At 39.3% G+C, this 17,186-nt stretch overlaps 2 protein-coding genes across 3 annotated transcripts; one reads left to right on the top strand and one right to left on the bottom strand.

Moving 5' to 3' along the window:
* Positions 1 to 4,890: 4,890 nt before the first annotated feature.
* LOC116162548 lies at positions 4,891 to 6,857 on the top strand. Of its 2 annotated transcripts, XM_031476183.1 has the most exons (4): positions 4,891 to 5,375; positions 5,650 to 5,871; positions 5,925 to 6,250; positions 6,301 to 6,857. In XM_031476183.1, the coding sequence occupies exons 2-4, from the start codon at positions 5,651 to 5,653 to the stop codon at positions 6,720 to 6,722; spliced, it is 969 nt and encodes a 322-aa protein (XP_031332043.1). In that variant the 5' UTR covers positions 4,891 to 5,375; position 5,650; the 3' UTR covers positions 6,723 to 6,857. The 2 variants fall into 2 exon arrangements, with proteins under 2 accessions (XP_031332043.1, XP_031332044.1); XM_031476184.1 differs by lacking the exon at positions 4,891 to 5,375 and having other exon boundaries at positions 5,399 to 5,871.
* A 6,794-nt stretch (positions 6,858 to 13,651) lies between these two features.
* LOC116161442 lies at positions 13,652 to 14,854 on the bottom strand. Its single transcript, XM_031474787.1, has one exon. The coding sequence runs from the start codon at positions 14,852 to 14,854 to the stop codon at positions 13,652 to 13,654; it is 1,203 nt and encodes a 400-aa protein (XP_031330647.1).
* Between the last annotated feature and the right edge of the window lie 2,332 nt (positions 14,855 to 17,186).

Genomic DNA, 17,186 nt, shown 5'->3' with positions numbered 1-17,186 from the left:
GATGCCAAACGTAACTAACGTTCATATGCTCTCTAGATGGCGCGGGTAGCGTTTCCCCTCCTAAAAAAATTGTGTGCATCGCCGTAAGCTGTACATACAGGGTGGAACCTCTCAAAGTTACTTTACCCCAGTAAAGGCAGACTGAAATAAGGAAAAGGTTATCAATTAAGTCTTTCTTTTGCTGGGTGGTGTTGAACTCTCGCCGCTTTTAACAAAATTAACGATAAAGGAAACATATCTACAGTGATATTCATTTAAAAGTAGACAGGAAATCTCCGTCTACATGTACTAGAGTCGAAATTTGTATTTAGTCCATAACTTTTGATTGAGAGGTCTGATCGAAATCGTTTTGGATTCTACGCACCAAAATTAGTGAGAAAAAGTGTTTTCCCGAGAAATTTTGGAGCAGTCGATTTTTGGTAAAAAAGGAAGGTAATACACTGCCTTTTTTGAGGCCGGAAAAAAAAATTGTCTGAGATCGATCGTGAAAAAACATTTTCTTATAGAGTTTGGCCCGTAGAATCCATAATTTCAAACAGTTCCAAGATTGGACCCTTTGAACTTTAAATATATATATATATATATATAATTAAATAAGCACACTGTAAACTCACCCATAGTAGAGGTGGGTCGGGGTGAATATTGGGGGTTCTTAACTACAAGCAAAAATAAAGTAAAAGGGAAAAATAGTAATCTGAATAGGCGGCACTTAGTCTTCAGTAAATGACGAGAGAGGAGAAAATACTTACCAAAAAGGGGAAACAAGGTAGACTAAGAGATCCTTGTTCTGGTCTGGAGAGCTAAAAGGGAAAAAACACTTGTAAAGGACAAAGCATAAACAATAGTTGACGTCACACTCGATGGTGATTCTCAATAATATTACAAATAAGATGCTGTAATATAAAGGTCTGCTACCTATGTCAATATTTAAATTGAATTAAACTAATTTTAGAAAAAAAGCGGTTAAAACACGTAGTCGGAGAAAATAGGCTTTCGCAAAAACAACGGAGCTATAATCTTTAAGTGAATCTCAAGCAAATGTAGCAATTACAATTCGATGGTATCGAAAACCAATATGTAATCAAACGTTAAAGTAGGGGAAATCGACGAAAATAACAAAATTTACCTTTTGAAGTACAGGTCGCAAAGGCCTTGTTGAGCTCAAGAAGGGCGCGTACTGTAAATCTGTAAACAGACAAAAACACAACAAACAAGAGGCGCTGCACAAAATATCGCGTATAGTAATGTAACGTCTGACACTGAGGCTAATTGTATACTGAGAATTGTAATTAATACTCAGTCGACGGTTGTAACAACGCTCTCACCCTCTCCAGTTACCTGTCCCTGAATTAGAGGTGTCGACTGTATTACCGCGCTCTTCCTCAGTTACCGTCCGTGAATTAAGTGTGTAAGGCTGTACAGCCGTGCTCATAATTAAGCTTTACCTGTTGTAAAATTTCTGTAGACGCTGTGAATGTACATTCGCGCTCGCCCGGAACAATCCCTGGATAATTTAGTTGATTTGTATTGATCCCGTTCAAAGTTAAATTATAAAAGAAATAATTGTCTTTGAAACTACCTGCCGGTTTTTGATACTGGATGCTAACCAGGTTAAATTAAAGATAAATAAAACTACAAAGGAATGTCAAGGGCCCGTTTTGACGTTTCCAATTGGGTCGCATTTAACAATTTTTAGTTAGTTTTCTGTATACTGTAAATATTTATTTAATTAAACCAACCATACACAGTTTGTCTTGGCGAACAGGAGGTGGTTTAAAAGAGAGATTTTAGACGTCCTTGGGTTACGAAGAGGTAGCCTGTAACCACTAGAAGCGTTACACCAGGTAAACTCAGCAGTTTGGTTTCCCTTAACATGGCGGGTAGTTCTGCCGGTAATGTAGAAATATCTGCACGTGTCTTTCTAATCTCTAAATGGCGAAACATCGATGTCGAATGCTCCGGTAGATAATAATGAAGTAAATAGAAAATCAAAAGTATGAAGTAAGAGGAAAAAAAGCATAAAAATGATTATTCAAAGTAAAAGTGAATGCGTAATTATTACATACCGTAAAACGGGGTTGTAAGATAAATCCGCAAATAGTGTCAGCGAAGCTTAGAAGTAGAAAAACGAGAGAAAACTTCAACTTCAACATATACAGGGTGGTTAATAAAAGATCATATTATTTACATACCTTGAGTGGACAAAAGATCGTATGATCCACAATGCATCATCAATTTAAAAAAATACAGGGAGTTTCCAACGATTGATCACAAGCTTCCCACTTTTCAAAAATATGCGCGAAATGAAGAGTTTTTTTGGGAGGATATCACAGCAATATTTTTTTAATACAGGGCGACAAAAAAATTGTATGATTCAGGTTGGATAAATACTAATTGGAAAAAATATAACATATAGGGCGTTTCAAAATTGTTGTTTCTATTGACCACAAGCTTCCAACTTTTCAAAAATATGCGTAAAATGAAGAGTTTTTCAATATAATATCACATCAATATTTGTTATATATAGAGTGAATAAGAAAAATAGTATGATTTACATATCATATCGCGGTTGGGTTAATAATTGAAAAACATATGACGTACAGGGCGTTTCCGAATGATTGTTGCTCTTGATCACAAGCTGTTCTTCACTGTTCAAAAATATGGGTCGAAATGCAGTTTTCCACCCAAAATCAGAAATATATTTTTTAATACATAGTATACATTGTATTAATAATTAAACAAAAATACTTACAAGGAGTTTCGAAATAATTGTTCTCTTGATACCAAGCTTCCCACTATGCGCGCAATACAGTTTTTCGAAATGGTATCACAGTAATGCTTTTTTTAATAGGGGGCGTACAAGAAGAAATCGTATGATTGTGGTCGTCCTCATTAGAAAAAAATATAACATATAGGGTGTTTCAAAATTATTGTTTCTATTGATCACAAGCTTCCAAGTTTTTCAATATAATCGCACCAATAATGTTTATATACAGGGTGGACAAGAAATATAGTACGATTTACATATCAATTAGAGGTGGGATTAATAAATTTTTCAACAGAATATCACGACAATATTTTTAAGACAGAGTGGACAATAAAAAATTGTATGATTCACACTGGATCAATAGTTGCAAAAATATGACATACAGCGCATTTAAAAATAATTGTTGCTTCCCACAGAAATACTTCTTTAATACAGAGCGTGCAAAAAAATCGTGATTCAGGTTGGATCAATATTAGAAAGAAAAACATGTAGGGAATTTCGAAATTATTGTTTCTTTTGATCACAAGCTTCCAACTTCTGAAAATATACGTAAAATGAACTTTTTCAATATATCACACCATTTTTTATATACAGGATGGACAAGAAAAAATCGTATCATTCACATTGGATCAAAACTTTGTCATACAGAGTATTTAAAAATGATTGTTGCTTCGCACATATCAAAATATGCGTCACCACAGCAATATTTTTTTAATACGGGGCGTACAAAAAAATCGTTAATCAGGTTGTATCTATATTGCTAAAAAATATAACATATAGGGTGTTTCAAAATTATTGTTTCTATTGATCACAACTTTTTAAAAAAGTTTCTCAATATAATATCACACCAGTACTTTTTATATACAGAGTGGACAAGAAAAATAGTATGATTTATATATCAATGAAAACATATAACATACGGAGCGGGTCCAAATGATTGTTGCTCACAAGCTTCCCACATTTCAAAAATATGCGGCGAAATGAAGTTTTCCCACCCAAAATCACAGCTATATTTTTAATACCGAGTAAACAAGAAACAATTGTATCATTCACATTGCATCAATAGTTAAAAACATATGTTATTAATACAGAATGGATAAGAATATGATTTGGATCAATAATTGAGAAAATATGACATACAGGGCATTTAAAAATGATTGCTTCTCACTTATCAAAATATGCATCGAATCTTTGATAATCACAATATCTTTTTTAATACAGAGTGGATAAGAAAAAGCCTGCATCATTCACATTGCAGAAAAATACAGTGTCTCCCAATGATTGTTGCTCTTGATCACAACCTTCCTATCTTTCAAAAAGAGTGGAAAAGAAAACATTGTATAATTCGCATTGCATCAATAGTTAAAAAAAAAATACATACAGGGTGTTTTCAAAAATATAGGTAGAAAGAAAAAATGTTTCAACAGAATAACACGAAAACATTTTTTCATGCAGAGTAGAGGTAAAAAAAACCTTGGGATTCACATTGCACCAATATTTAAAAAAATATACATACAGGGTGTTTTAACAGAACATCACGACCACACTCAATTTAACCCAGCGCCAGTATATCCCCCAGAATTGTCAAGTAAACATTGGTGTGTATCGTCTTGCAAGTAATAATCGAGAATGCGTCTTGTACGAGGAGAGCGCGCGTCGGAGAAATTAAAGAGAGTTCTGCGCGACCTCTAACGACGACAAAAGAACGATTCAAAGAAATCTATCACAAGAAAACTAAATGAAACTAGTGAATTACAAAGAAGTGACCTAGATGGCGTAAGGATTCAAATGAAAGCACGGAGCAAGCGAAATCCAGATCGATAATATCAAACGACAAAAAAAATCGTCACAAATTACTGGCACAACTGAATTCTGTTCCACTGGATTTTGTGGAACAGATAAAGAACAACATTTCACATTTAAAATGGGATTTCTTCATCTATTCAGTTTGTACATGATGTAGGTCGGGTATACTGCATATATTGTTATATCTGATGGCCATTTTGTCTTAATATTTCCCAAAAAGAAGAACTTCAAGGAGGGGGCACAGTCACGTGTACTTGTACTACCTATTTGTGTAACAGAATGTAGGAATTAGAGCACTATTCCACTAGTGAAAGGATTCGTGACAAATATTTGTTTACTTTGCGGTTTGGTTTATTAAAATTCAACTGAAAATGCATGACGTCCTCGGATAATTTTCACTCCAAGAAAGGGCGCTTTGTATGCGCTGGGAATATTTAACTAGGTACTTTATGGCCTGGGCAAATATTAACATACAACGATTGAGAAAACTCCCAGGTTAATTAACCTAATGGTCGAGTATCGTGGGTGAAATTTCAAACGTTCTTTGGTCTTCCTACACGTCGGGCGTGTTCCGTTGCAAAACCCGAAAATCGAGATTTTGCCGTGTGACTTAAATAAGAAGTAAACCGCGTCAAAGCAAAATTGTTATAAACAATATAACGGTGTCACTTTCATGCACACAAAGATGTAGGCTAGTGCGTTCCGACTGACCTTACCCAGTAACTGCCTGAATATCAAGCAGTTTAAATCGGAGCTGTTTGTCGCGAGGAAGGTTTCTGGTGCATGGACCCTTTACATTTAGGTAAGGCTGTTTAATTATTAATTAGGCCGCGTTCCCACGGCGCCGTTTCATTATTTACAAATCGCCCCATTTAGATAGAAAGTTGTGAGTCAATCGGTCTAGTGAACGGAAATAAGTCATCCGTAGTATGTTACCCGAATTCTGATAAAGTGAGTGTAAAAGTCACCGACCTTCGAATTCCTCCACATCGATTTAATTACCTACTCTAATTACTGCCGCAATTAATTTTTACGTAACGCGCGGAAGTCGGATCTCACCCGGTTTTGTGCTTCAGGATGATACAGACCTCCCTAGTCCTGGTCCTGATCGCGCACCTTGGAAATGTGAACGGTCATGGAAGGTTAATCGAGCCGCCGAGCCGGGCGTCGGCGTGGAGGTACGGTTTCGACACCCCGCACAATTACAACGACCACGAGCTGTTTTGCGGCGGTTTCACGAGGCAATGGCAGGCGAACGGCGGAAAATGCGGAGTCTGCGGGGACGCCTGGGATTCGAAGTAAGTACCAAAAGCGCCCCATTTTCCCGACGACCATATCTTTCAATCTGCAGGCTTCCTCGGGCCCACGAGTACGGCGGCACCTACGGACAGGGTGTCATAGTTAGACAGTACAACGTCGGTAGCGCCATCAACCTGCGAGTGGAACTGACGGCGAGCCACATGGGATATTTCACATTCTCAGTTTGCCCCGATTACAAAAACGCGTCCCAAGAGTGCCTAGACAAGCACATTCTGAAGACTCTTCGCCCCCAAGACGGCTTGGCGATGAGCGACATTCGTTTCTACCCCAGAGACGGTAGCAGAGTCTACGAGATGAAGTACAGGTTACCGAAACTCTCCTGCAGCCACTGCCTGCTACAGTGGAGGTACATCGCCGGTACGTAACCCACCCTCTCAACTCCCCGCTTCTAAAACCAACCCCTTCAGGCAACAACTGGGGCGCGTGCCCCAACGGAACCGAGCAGGTCGGCTGCGGTCCCCAGGAGGAGTTCCGCGCCTGCGCCGACATCACGATCGGCAAGGGATTCGTCGAACAACCCGAAACGACCACGATCGAGCCAGAAGTCGTCGTCACCTCGACGGCCCTTCCGCCCAGCTCCGACGAATCGTACAGCCCTCTATCGGCGATCCTCATCTCCATCGTTTCTTTTTTAGTAGTATTTTTAATCTTCTTCCTTTTGTACTTTCACTACTACCGAGTTGGTGGTAAGATCAAGAGTTGGATCAAGCAGCGGGGCGAAAACAAGACTGAGGAGTCTGGGGCGCCGATGCCGCCGCCCCGAAATAGACGTTCCAAGAGCAGAAGCGACAGCCAAAGTGATCTTCAAGAGATTAATTTAAAGTATTAATTAGATTTAAGTAGAGACTGCTGCACTAAAAATTTAATTCAATTGAAGGTAGAGGTGAGGGGTGTATTAGGCTACAGTCGCATCAAATTCGAACAATTTGTCTACTTTCGCTTTGAATTAAATACGTTTTTTTTTACCAGTGGTTTAGTTATTCAACAATACTGAAGTGGAAGGCGAGTGGGTGACCGTTGACATCACAATTTAAAATTGTAAAAACTCGATGCATCTTTGGCAATAATAAACAACCAATTACCATAACAAATTACGGACTTTTGAACAAACACACATCAGAAATCACAATGGCATTTGACCGCGCTCAAGGTAAGTTTGCTTTGGAAATCGTTAATGGCTATAAACAATTGCTCAACTTGCTAACGATAAAACAATTATATAGTGCAATGAACTACTGATGTAGAATTTCTACATCTACTGTCAATAGTAAGCAATACCCCCCGGGAAGACAGAAGTCGTTCTCCTTGCACTAATCGAAACCTTTGAAGGCTTCTTCCCCAAAACGTGTAGTGCCCTGCGCCCATAGCACTTACACTACAATTGTCGGAAAGGGAACATCGAACTTAACCCCATCAGGAGTCGATGGATATTGGATTATGGCATCTTCGTGAAGAAAGCAAGATTCGATGTCCTTCAGGAACAATTATTACGAGGAGTCCTTAGGGATAAACGGTTTCAAGGATAATGTAACACCGGGGGGGGGGGATATGGAATACCCCTAGAATAAAAGAAAAGATCCATTTTTGTTCTTCCTAACACCTATCAAAATCTTCGGACGCTTTGCTGGGGGAGGGGGGGGGGGATTCCATCCACCAGGTTTATGGCATCCTCGCCAGGAAAGCAAAATTCGATATCCTTTAGAAACAATTATTACGAGGGGTCCTTAGGGATAAACCGTTTCAAGGATAATGTAACACCGGACAGTCTGGGGGTATGGAATACCCCCCAGTATAAAAGAAGTGATTCCTTGTCCTCTCAAAACCTATCAAAACCTTCGGGCGCTTGGCTGGGGGGTCCTTTAGAAACAATTATTACGAGGAGTCCTTAGGCATAAACTATTTAAAAGATAATGTAACACCGGGGGATCTGGGGGGTATGGAATGCCCCCCAGGATAAAAGAAGTGATTCACTGTCCTCTCAACACCTATCAAAACCTTCGGGCACTTGGTTGGGGAGTCTTTTAGAAACAATTATTACGAGGAGTCCTTAGGGATCAACTGTTTAAAAGATACTGTAACACTGGGGGGGTATGGAATACCCCCCAGGCTAAAAGAAGTGATTCACTGTCCTCTCAAAACCTATCAAAACCTTCAGGCGCTTGGCTGGGGGGTCCTTTAGAAACAATTATTACGAGGGGTCCTTAGGCATAAACTGTTTAAAAGATAATGTAACACCGGGGGGTCTGGGGGGTATGGAATACCCCCCAGGATAAAAGAAGTGATTCACTGTCCTCTCAAAACCTTTGGGCGCTTGGCTGGGGGGTCCTTTAGAAACAATTATTACGAGGAGTCCTTAGGCATAAACTGTTTAAAAGATAATGTAACACCGGGGGATCTGGGGGGTATGGAATGCCCCCCAGGATAAAAGAAGTGATTCATTGTCCTCTCAACACCTATCAAAACCTTCGGGCACTTGGCTGGGGGGTCTTTTAGAAACAATTATTACGAGGAGTCCTTAGGGATAAACTGTTTAAAAGATACTGTAACACTGGGGGGTCTGAGGGGTATGGAATACCCCCCAGGATAAAAGAAGTGATTCACTGTCCTCTCAAAACATATCAAAACCTTCAGGCGCTTGGCTGGGGGGTCTTTTAGAAACAATTATTACGAGGGGTGCTTAGGCATAAACTGTTTAAAACATACTGTAACACCGGGGGGTCTGGAGGGTATGGAATACCCCCCAGGATAAAAGAAGTGATTCACTGTCCTCTCAAAACCTATCAAAATCTTCGAGCGCGTGGCTGGGGGTATTCCATACCCCCCAAACCCCCCTGTCCTACATTCCTCACCAAACCGAATAGTGCCCTGTGCTCATAGTAATTTTTGGATAGGGTCAGAACGTGGTTCTGGGAGGGGGGGGGGTATATGGCATATATGGAATCTCCGCTCAGTAAAAAAGGATTGATTCAATTTCCTTTTCCCTACACCTATCATAACTTGACACGAGTGGGGGGGGGGGGGGGGGGTCCTACTTGATGAACTATTACCCTAAGGCAAAGTCAGCGTTCTTGGTAATTGCCGGCGATGTTAATAAGTGTTATAATTAGATGCGCGTATTGCAAATCCATTTTCACGGAAATTTCAGTACACCCCAAAATGGCGCTAATTAATTAAGTCGGCCATCTTTAACCATTAGCAATCTGATTCGTTTAGCCCAACCAATGATGCGCGCGTTAGGGGCATCAATCAAAACACACGAAATCGCGTAATGTCATTCTCGCTCATCCCGATCTGTGAAAAGTGTTGTATTTTAAAGTAAAGCAAGTAAAACTTGGTATTGAAATCTAGTTTTTTGACCTTTTGAAATCATTTCCTGTGAGATAAGAGAATGGAAGATTAATTAATTTTCTTCAATATTTCTGCGTAACATTTACACATTTTTGTCTTTTGTGCGGGTTATATCAGGCATCCAGCTGAGTCATACAACAATAGAGGAAACAACATTAGCCATTGATCAATTAAGTTCAATTTCCCCGCAAACAGTACTGCAAGGTAATTTCTTTTCAATTAGCATTAATTAACTGAATTGAATACATAATAATTTACACGTACGCATGGAATCTTAGTGAGGAAATTAAGATTCGATGTCCTTTAGAAACAATTATTATCAGGAGTCCTTAGGGATAAACTGTTTGAAGGATAATGTAACACCGGGGGGTCTGGGGGAATACCCCCCTGGAAGAATAATGAGATTTATTTTTGTTTTCCCTACACCATAGAGTAAATAATATATTTACTCTATGCCTACACCTATCTAAATCTTCGGACGCTTGGCTGGGGGGTTTTCCATACCCCCCCCCCCCCCCCCAGACCCCCCGGTTAAGACCATTCTTCGTAAAGCGTATAGTGCAGTGCCGCTGTTGGGTCATAACAATTTTTTGGACAGGGTCGTAACGTGGATTCTGGGGGGGGGGGGGGAGCATATGGAATATTTGCATTCCCCGCCCAGGAAAAAAGAATTGATTCAATTTCCTTTTCCCTACACCTATCAAAAAATCTTCGGATCCTTTACCAGGGTATTTCCAAACGTCGTTGATATTCAGAGATTCCTACTTAATGAATTATTACCCTAAGGCAAAGTCAGCTTTCTTGGTAGTTGCAGCTTCTGTGTGACGCATGGGCAACAGCGTTGACAATTGTAAAAAAAGTGCAACTCGTCCCAAACTAAATCGGCTCCCGTTCGTTCAAGCAATGATTACAATCTTCGCCAGGTCAAAGATCTAGGTAGATATGTTCGCGCCGGGGATGTTAATAAGAGTTCATAAAAAAATACGCGTATTTTCACGGATGTCGTATGCTTAAGTTTCAGTACACCCCCAAAATGGCGCTAATTAATTAGATCGACAATCTTTAACCATTAGCAATCGGATTGGTTTAGCCCAACGAATTATGCGCGCGTTAGAGGCATCAATCAAAACCCACAGCCTTTTTCAACGTCCCACAAAATTGCGGAATGTCATTCTCGCTTGTCCTGATCTGTGAAGAGTGTTGTATTTTAAAGTAAAGTAAGTAAAAGGTATGTTTTAACCTTTTGAAATCATTTCCTGTGACATATAAGAGAATGACAGATTTATTTATTTTGTTCAATATTTCCCCGGGACATTTACACATTTTTGTCTTTTGTACGGGTCATTTCAAGCATCCAGTTGGGCCATACAGCAATAGAGGAAACAACAGATCAATTAAGTTCAATTTCCCGCAAACAGTACTACAAGGTAATTTCTTTTCAATTAGCATTCATTAACTGAATTGAATACATAATAATTTACACGTACACATGGAATTAATTACCTCTAAATGATCGAGGAGCAGGGGGGCATTCTTCGATTTTGTTGCTTTATAATGTTTTAAATTGGAGTGTCGTGAGCAGGCACAATAAGTTACTATCAGTAGGTATAGTTTGTTGTCTAACCCACAGGTAGAGAACATTTCACATTTTTCGTAAGTATGGAATTTAATAATAATGTGTACAATTTCCTGCGTCTGTGTTTATTTCGGGACTTTTCCTTCATCGTCTTTTGATTGTCGTAACAATGCAAATTTTGAAGAACCTTCTTGGAATTAAATTTGCATCTCATGCATAATGGCTTAAGCAAAATTCTTTGTGGTTTGCCGAGAAAATAATGTGCGATTCCGAAAAGGTTACCGTTTTTTTCACGACACTTTCCGGTGGTGACATTTACACTTTTTTATTAGTTTGATGAACCCCCTCAAGTTGTTTGTGTCTGTGAGTAGAAAAAATAATGTTACAAAAGAGAGGAACGCGACTTCTCAATTGAAGATGAGTAATAGGGAAAGAATGGGGGTGCGCAGATCCTCTTTGACCTTGGGTTCCGCGCATATGGGCTCTATATGGATGGGGATGCGCAGATCCTGATCAGAATCCTATGGGGACTCAATGAATCCTCTGACCTACTTTTAAATTGCGAGTGGGGTCTCAGAGAATCCTCTGACCTACTTTTCAAATGCGAGTGGGGTCTCAGAGAATCCTCGATGACCTAGTTACAACCCATTGGGGTCTCAAATGATCCTTCCTTAACGGATGGGGTCTCAAATGATCCTTTCTTAACGGATGGGGTCTCAAATGAGCCGTTTAGCTCGGGTGGGATTTCAAGCGCTCCTAAAGTATATATTTGTTTGAAAATACGTGTAATAGTAGTAGTAATGCAAAATGAATCAGCTTGCCAAACTAATTCAAGGCGCTAAAGAGAAAGCGGAAAGTGCAGAAAAGAAAGTGTCAGAAAATAAGAAGAAGAATGAAGAGCAAATCGTGCAATTAGTGGCTCAACATGTGTATCCTTTAAATAAATCGCAAACGAAGCATGTATGGATTGCCCTATCTGCAAATCACTTGTTTTCGCCCATTGTGAAAATTAGTGGCGTTAAAAATCAATCTATTTTGTTTAATGAAAATGAATGGGCAGCATTTGTGGATCAACAGGGGGTACTTACCCATTATTTTTACTCAACGGATCCCATTTGGCAGCCAATCAAGGTAAATTCAAAGGTGATTGAGTTCATAACAATTCACGAAAGGAAGGTTATCAAAATTCGCGATGAGGGACCATCGGAGGTGTATTTAGGATGGGAAAGCGTAGTGGAATTGTGGAATAAGTTGGATGTTATAAAGTATCGGCTAAAGTGTTTGTCGTCTGAAGAATTTGGACATTTCTATGGGAACTTAATCACCGGAGTTGCAGAAATAGGTGGCGATCTCAAAAACAACATCATGAGTGTTTTAGAACCCTTAATGGCGATCAACTGTAATAATGCAGCTATCATGCTAGAAGTATTGGTCTCGTTACCTGGCAAAGTGGAACTTGATGTGGAGGTGGCAAAAGTATTTAAGTAATACTCATTCGTGTAGCATGTTAGTTTAGTATTTTTTGTGTAATTGACAAAATGTGGATGTGTTACGCTGCCGAAAATTGGACGAAAGCAGTTGACGCACACACGGCCGTGGAACGTTTAGTACAAGAATTGTCAGCTTTAGTGGAGGACGCAGAACACGAAGCGGTGTACGGACTAGGTCGTTTTTGTACTGAAGAAGAGTGTAATGATCTTGTTAAAAAATATAGTCGCGGTATTAAATTGTGTAATTTATTCCTGAACGGCAAATACTGTTTAACTTGTCTGAGACGTAAACTTTGTGAAGCTGGATTGGAAGGTGCCGCAGAGGATTTGAAGCATTGGGATAATTCAGATTCCAGTGACGAGGAAAATGAAGCAGAAAACGAAGGAGAAGAAGATAACGAAGAGCAAGATGAATGTTAGTTGCTTGCTGGATAATTTTGTAGAGTTAGAAAGGGATGCCTATAACAGACATTTCATATTTAGAAAAGTGTATCGTTTAAGACTAGCTAAAGTATACAAAACTGCTCAACGTGTATGTTATAAGTTTATTAATGGAAACGGTTGTTATAAATGTTTTAAAACGCAAATGTGTGTATTGGGTCTGAAAGACTTTGTAAAATGAAACGTGTTAGCTTTGACGAAACAAAAAATACAGTTCATGTAATAAGAGCTTGGTCCTTTGCTTACACAGAAGCAAGGAAAGGCCAATGGCAAACTGCTGCTTTAGATCGATATCGTTTTAAATGTAGAATTGAAAACACGGAATCTGTGTTAGAACCCATATTATGTAATCATATCAAAATGTCCCAACTGTACAATAAATAAAGTAAAAAAAATATATTTTGTTTATTTAATAAAAATTACTGCATTACATAGGTGTTATAAATGTAATAGACGTTAGATAAAGCACAATGACAAGGTGATCGTATATGATAATAGCAATTTGGTTCTAATGAAGGAAGAGCTGGTTCTTCTTCCACCTCGATAACGTCCCGCGATAGAGCTTTTCGGATGATATCCGCCTTTTCCTTTCCTTTGACGTATACGTGATCTGACGGTGATATTAAATGACGAAGTATGAGTGGAAATAGGTGAGACGGTGTATGGCCACTTTCCCATTTAATTCCATGATGGTTGTGAGTTACCCAATTAGCTTGACGTTGAAACTCGTTATCTAAGCTGCTCCAAGGAAATGGAGGCTTGAAGACAAAATAAGCCATCTGTTTTCCATTATAAATTGCAAGTTCTTTTGGCGAAAAACACTTTTTTGAAGTTTTAAAACTTTGTACATCAACTACGCCCACCATTCTTGTTGTGGTATATTCGTTTCCTATGTTGGTGATTTTATATTTGTCTTACGGCTTTCGTTAATGCGTTGTACGTAAACAGCCGATCGTGTAAAATCAAGCAGTACGCTGTAGTATTATTCGCTACGTTCGCATTAGTTTCAAATTCAATTCGTAATACCACCGATTTCGAGTTTAAACCCTCCTTTTGGTTTGAACAATCAATTACGATTAAAGGAGCCGAATCTTTAAATTGCTTCGGTGTAAGTAATGGTCGATTCTCTGTGCCGTAGTAAGAAGATTGAAACTTCGCGTACATGTCGTATAAAGTTGCGTATCGATTATTGCCGAAATTAATATTTAAATTATCGTAAGGATAACGTTCTGTATTGAGAAAGACTCGAATATTTTTAATATCGCAGTGATCAAATTTGCTCATATCTTTACTAACTTGTCCATCCCGATCTGTTTGTAAACCTACGATAATATATCGGGGCGTTTCTAAACTAGTTGCTGTCTTTATCGCCCACGTATGTTTATCAGTTTGTGGAAGAGCTGGGTATAGGTGCGTTTCCCAACTTCTAAACGCTATCTGCGTCTCCGATTTCTTGTCAATGTATTTGGTCAAAGCTAATTCTTCGGCCAGCGCCGGAATAATGTGAGGTACTTTCCAATAGATCTTCTCGATGTCAACTTTGAGAGCTTCATCGGCAGCTGTAGATATTACGGCGTCATTATCTGTATTACCTCGGATTAGAACAAGTTCTTGTCGTATATTTAATATGACTTTTCTGTAGTCTTCCGCAAAGCCCAAGAGCATCTTTAATGGAATACAAACGTTAAAATGGCCCGTTGGACTGGTAACCGTACTATTAGCAGTAGGAAACCATCCGGAAATTTGACATCGCGTATTGTCGTTAGGGGTTAAAGAAACTAGAGCCTTCATTGTCGATGATAATCCGGCTTTAGTAAGGGAATCCACTACAATCCCGTTTATTTCATAACGAATTTCACTAAACAAGAATGCTACACCGTTATTTACAAATCTTGCGGTAAGTGACGCCGTTCCATCTTCTCGCAGTAATTTTCCCTCAATGTAGAGATGACTTTCCGAAGGAAGAGTGCACATATCTTCTTGTATTGGAATTCTAATTTCGTCATTATTTCCAAATCTCGTAGTGTACGGTTGGTGAGTATGATATTGATAATTTATTATGCTGTTATCTACAAGCACTTTCTCATTTACGTCCAATATATTCATTGTAAAGTAGTAAAGCCGAGAGATTTTAGAAAAGCTTTGTTAACAGCTGTGAGTGGTTTGACTGTTGCACCCTTACTAATCTTCGACCGAACAACTTGAGCCTTTTTATTGTGATCGTGCTTGCACCCACATTGATTATATCGTTTAACCATGATTCGCCTTTTTAAGGTGTAACCCTATCGTAATCACTTCTCCGTTAAAATTGACAATGTCGCCGTCTTGATCAAGTATTTTAAGGGTTATACTGGTAACCGAAGAAACATTAATAGGTAAATAAATTACAGTAAGAGGTCGTTCGATTATTTTGTACCCCGCTGGCACACTTGGAAAGAACTGGTGAATTGTATGGGCTGGTACGCCATTTTTAAAGTTTCCAGTGGTGATACTACACTCCACTAACAAAGAATTAACTTTTAAGATGTTGATGGTATTACTGGAAGTATGAGTTTCTTCTGCACTGAGAGTTTTTTTCTCGAACCCTAACAGTTCTCCTATCGAGTTTTCTATAGTAAAATCTATGGGCCGGTTCGCTTTAATAACCGACTGCATAGTGTTATTGTTAGCTTGAAGTTCGACATAATCTCCAGATGTCCTGTTTAATTGGGCATTTATGTAGTTATTTATGTCGGATATCTCGTAACATCCTGGCGGTATTGTGATCATCTGATTACCATATTTGAATTTATTATTTGTTGGTGTAACGTTGTGTATACTATTATAGGTTTCAAAGTTTGTTAGCCCCATTACATAATCCTCATCATTGAGTAAAAGCGGCGGTCGAAAGAAGGCTTTTAAAATAGATGTCGTACCAGTAAATGTCAATGTATAAGACATTGTCGTTTGACAATAATAATGTAACTAACGCAATCAGTGTGTGTTATTGTATAAAAATCGTAGCACTAAATGTCCACAATTAAAAGAATTAGGAAGTTGTATGTGATCGTAATTGTATTTAATAATGTTCCTGCTACCATCGCTTCGAAAATAGCGCACTAGCTCGTGGGGTGGTTTTATCCGTCCTATGCTATCAAAATAGGAAATACGTGTGCCAAGCTTAACATACGCTGTCCAATGTGTACCGTCGTTATTTTCATCGTCTAGGTTTACGATACCGCATTCGTTCTGATTTATTTTCTTCGGTAAGGTATTCCGCATAAAAATACCTCTAAAATGTTGTATTCCTAAATTTGTTGACATATTTCGACAAATCCAAGTCTGTTAACGGACGGCGTGGTAGCTTCACTGGAAGTTTTTTTGATAGGGGTTTAAATAAAGGCCTAACCCTGTCTTGTACGGTTTTAAGTATAAACCTTTTCCTATCGCGGCGGCCTCCATCACTTCATTATGACGTTTGCTCTCCTCCAATTGTTTGGCGGCATTCCTCGCGCCATTTACTGCTCTAGCAATAGCAGCAGCTCCTCCTCCTAACGAACCTGCCGCTCCCAGTGCAGCAAACAATGGAATTAACGGTATGAATCCGCCAGTCTTAGGTATGGGTAAAATGCGCTGTTTTGGCGGTTTGACCTTTTTCTTCTTTAACGCGTTAACAGCTCGTCGAACAGTTGTATTCAGATCGTAGTGAACGTTACCACCAGTATACTTTCTAGCTAGTTGAACGCCTTTGTTAAACGAAATTGTTGCTGTGTTTCTTCTTCTTTTTTTGATGGTACGTCGTCGCGTACCCATGCCCAACGTTCTTTTACCTTTCATAATGCCTGCAACGGTAAGGGCGGCTGCTTTTTCGCCAAAAGTGGCGTTTCTCGAACGAAACCTCTCCCACGCAGCTTTTTGTAAATTTTTATCGGCCTCGTGGCGGTCACTAATATTGCTAGACCTTGAATATGCTATATCGTGATCTCTGCACGCTTCGTCTAACGGATTTATACCTCGATCACCGCGAGCCAATCGCTTGCTTAGACGAGTGCCAGGTCCGCAGAATTGGTATCCGGGCAGATGCAATTCAACTGGCAGGTTATTTATTAAATTGTTAATAAGACCTTTCCCCGTTTTAGACGTTATTCTTCTTTTCTTAACGTTAGAGTGAAAGTTCATGCTCGCTGGTTGACAGGCAACTACTGAGCTCCTAAGCATATACGGACTTATATAGTAGGTTTCAGTGTTTTATACACTTCCAGTAGAGCAATGGCCTCCATACGCTTCAAACCGCAAGAAACGGCACTACCTATAAAAAATTACGACGCGTGTTCGAGAGATAAACGAGTTTCAAAACACAGTAGCCTGTTACAGGGTGGTTGCAAACGTGGCATCATTGTAGGTAGATCAGGCTGTGGTAAAACGAATGTTATGATTGCATTATTAGAACAATCCAACG

This window comes from Photinus pyralis, unplaced genomic scaffold (assembly GCF_008802855.1).
Source record: "Photinus pyralis isolate 1611_PpyrPB1 unplaced genomic scaffold, Ppyr1.3 Ppyr1.4_LG10, whole genome shotgun sequence".
Lineage (NCBI taxonomy): Eukaryota > Metazoa > Arthropoda > Insecta > Coleoptera > Lampyridae > Photinus > Photinus pyralis.
The sequence above is the reverse complement of the archived record's forward strand: the minus strand, read 5'-3'. Positions and strand labels throughout refer to the sequence as shown.

Bases quoted from the DNA above. Each gene is read 5' to 3' on its own strand.
- LOC116162548 (XM_031476183.1), top strand. From the start codon at position 5,651: ATGATACAGACCTCCCTAGTCCTGGTCCTGATCGCGCACCTTGGAAAT. The intron at 5,872-5,924 runs GTAAGTACCAAA...TTCAATCTGCAG, and splicing joins GGGGACGCCTGGGATTCGAA to GCTTCCTCGGGCCCACGAGT. The intron at 6,251-6,300 runs GTACGTAACCCA...CAACCCCTTCAG, and splicing joins ACAGTGGAGGTACATCGCCG to GCAACAACTGGGGCGCGTGC.
- LOC116161442 (XM_031474787.1), bottom strand. From the start codon at position 14,854: ATGAATATATTGGACGTAAATGAGAAAGTGCTTGTAGATAACAGCATA.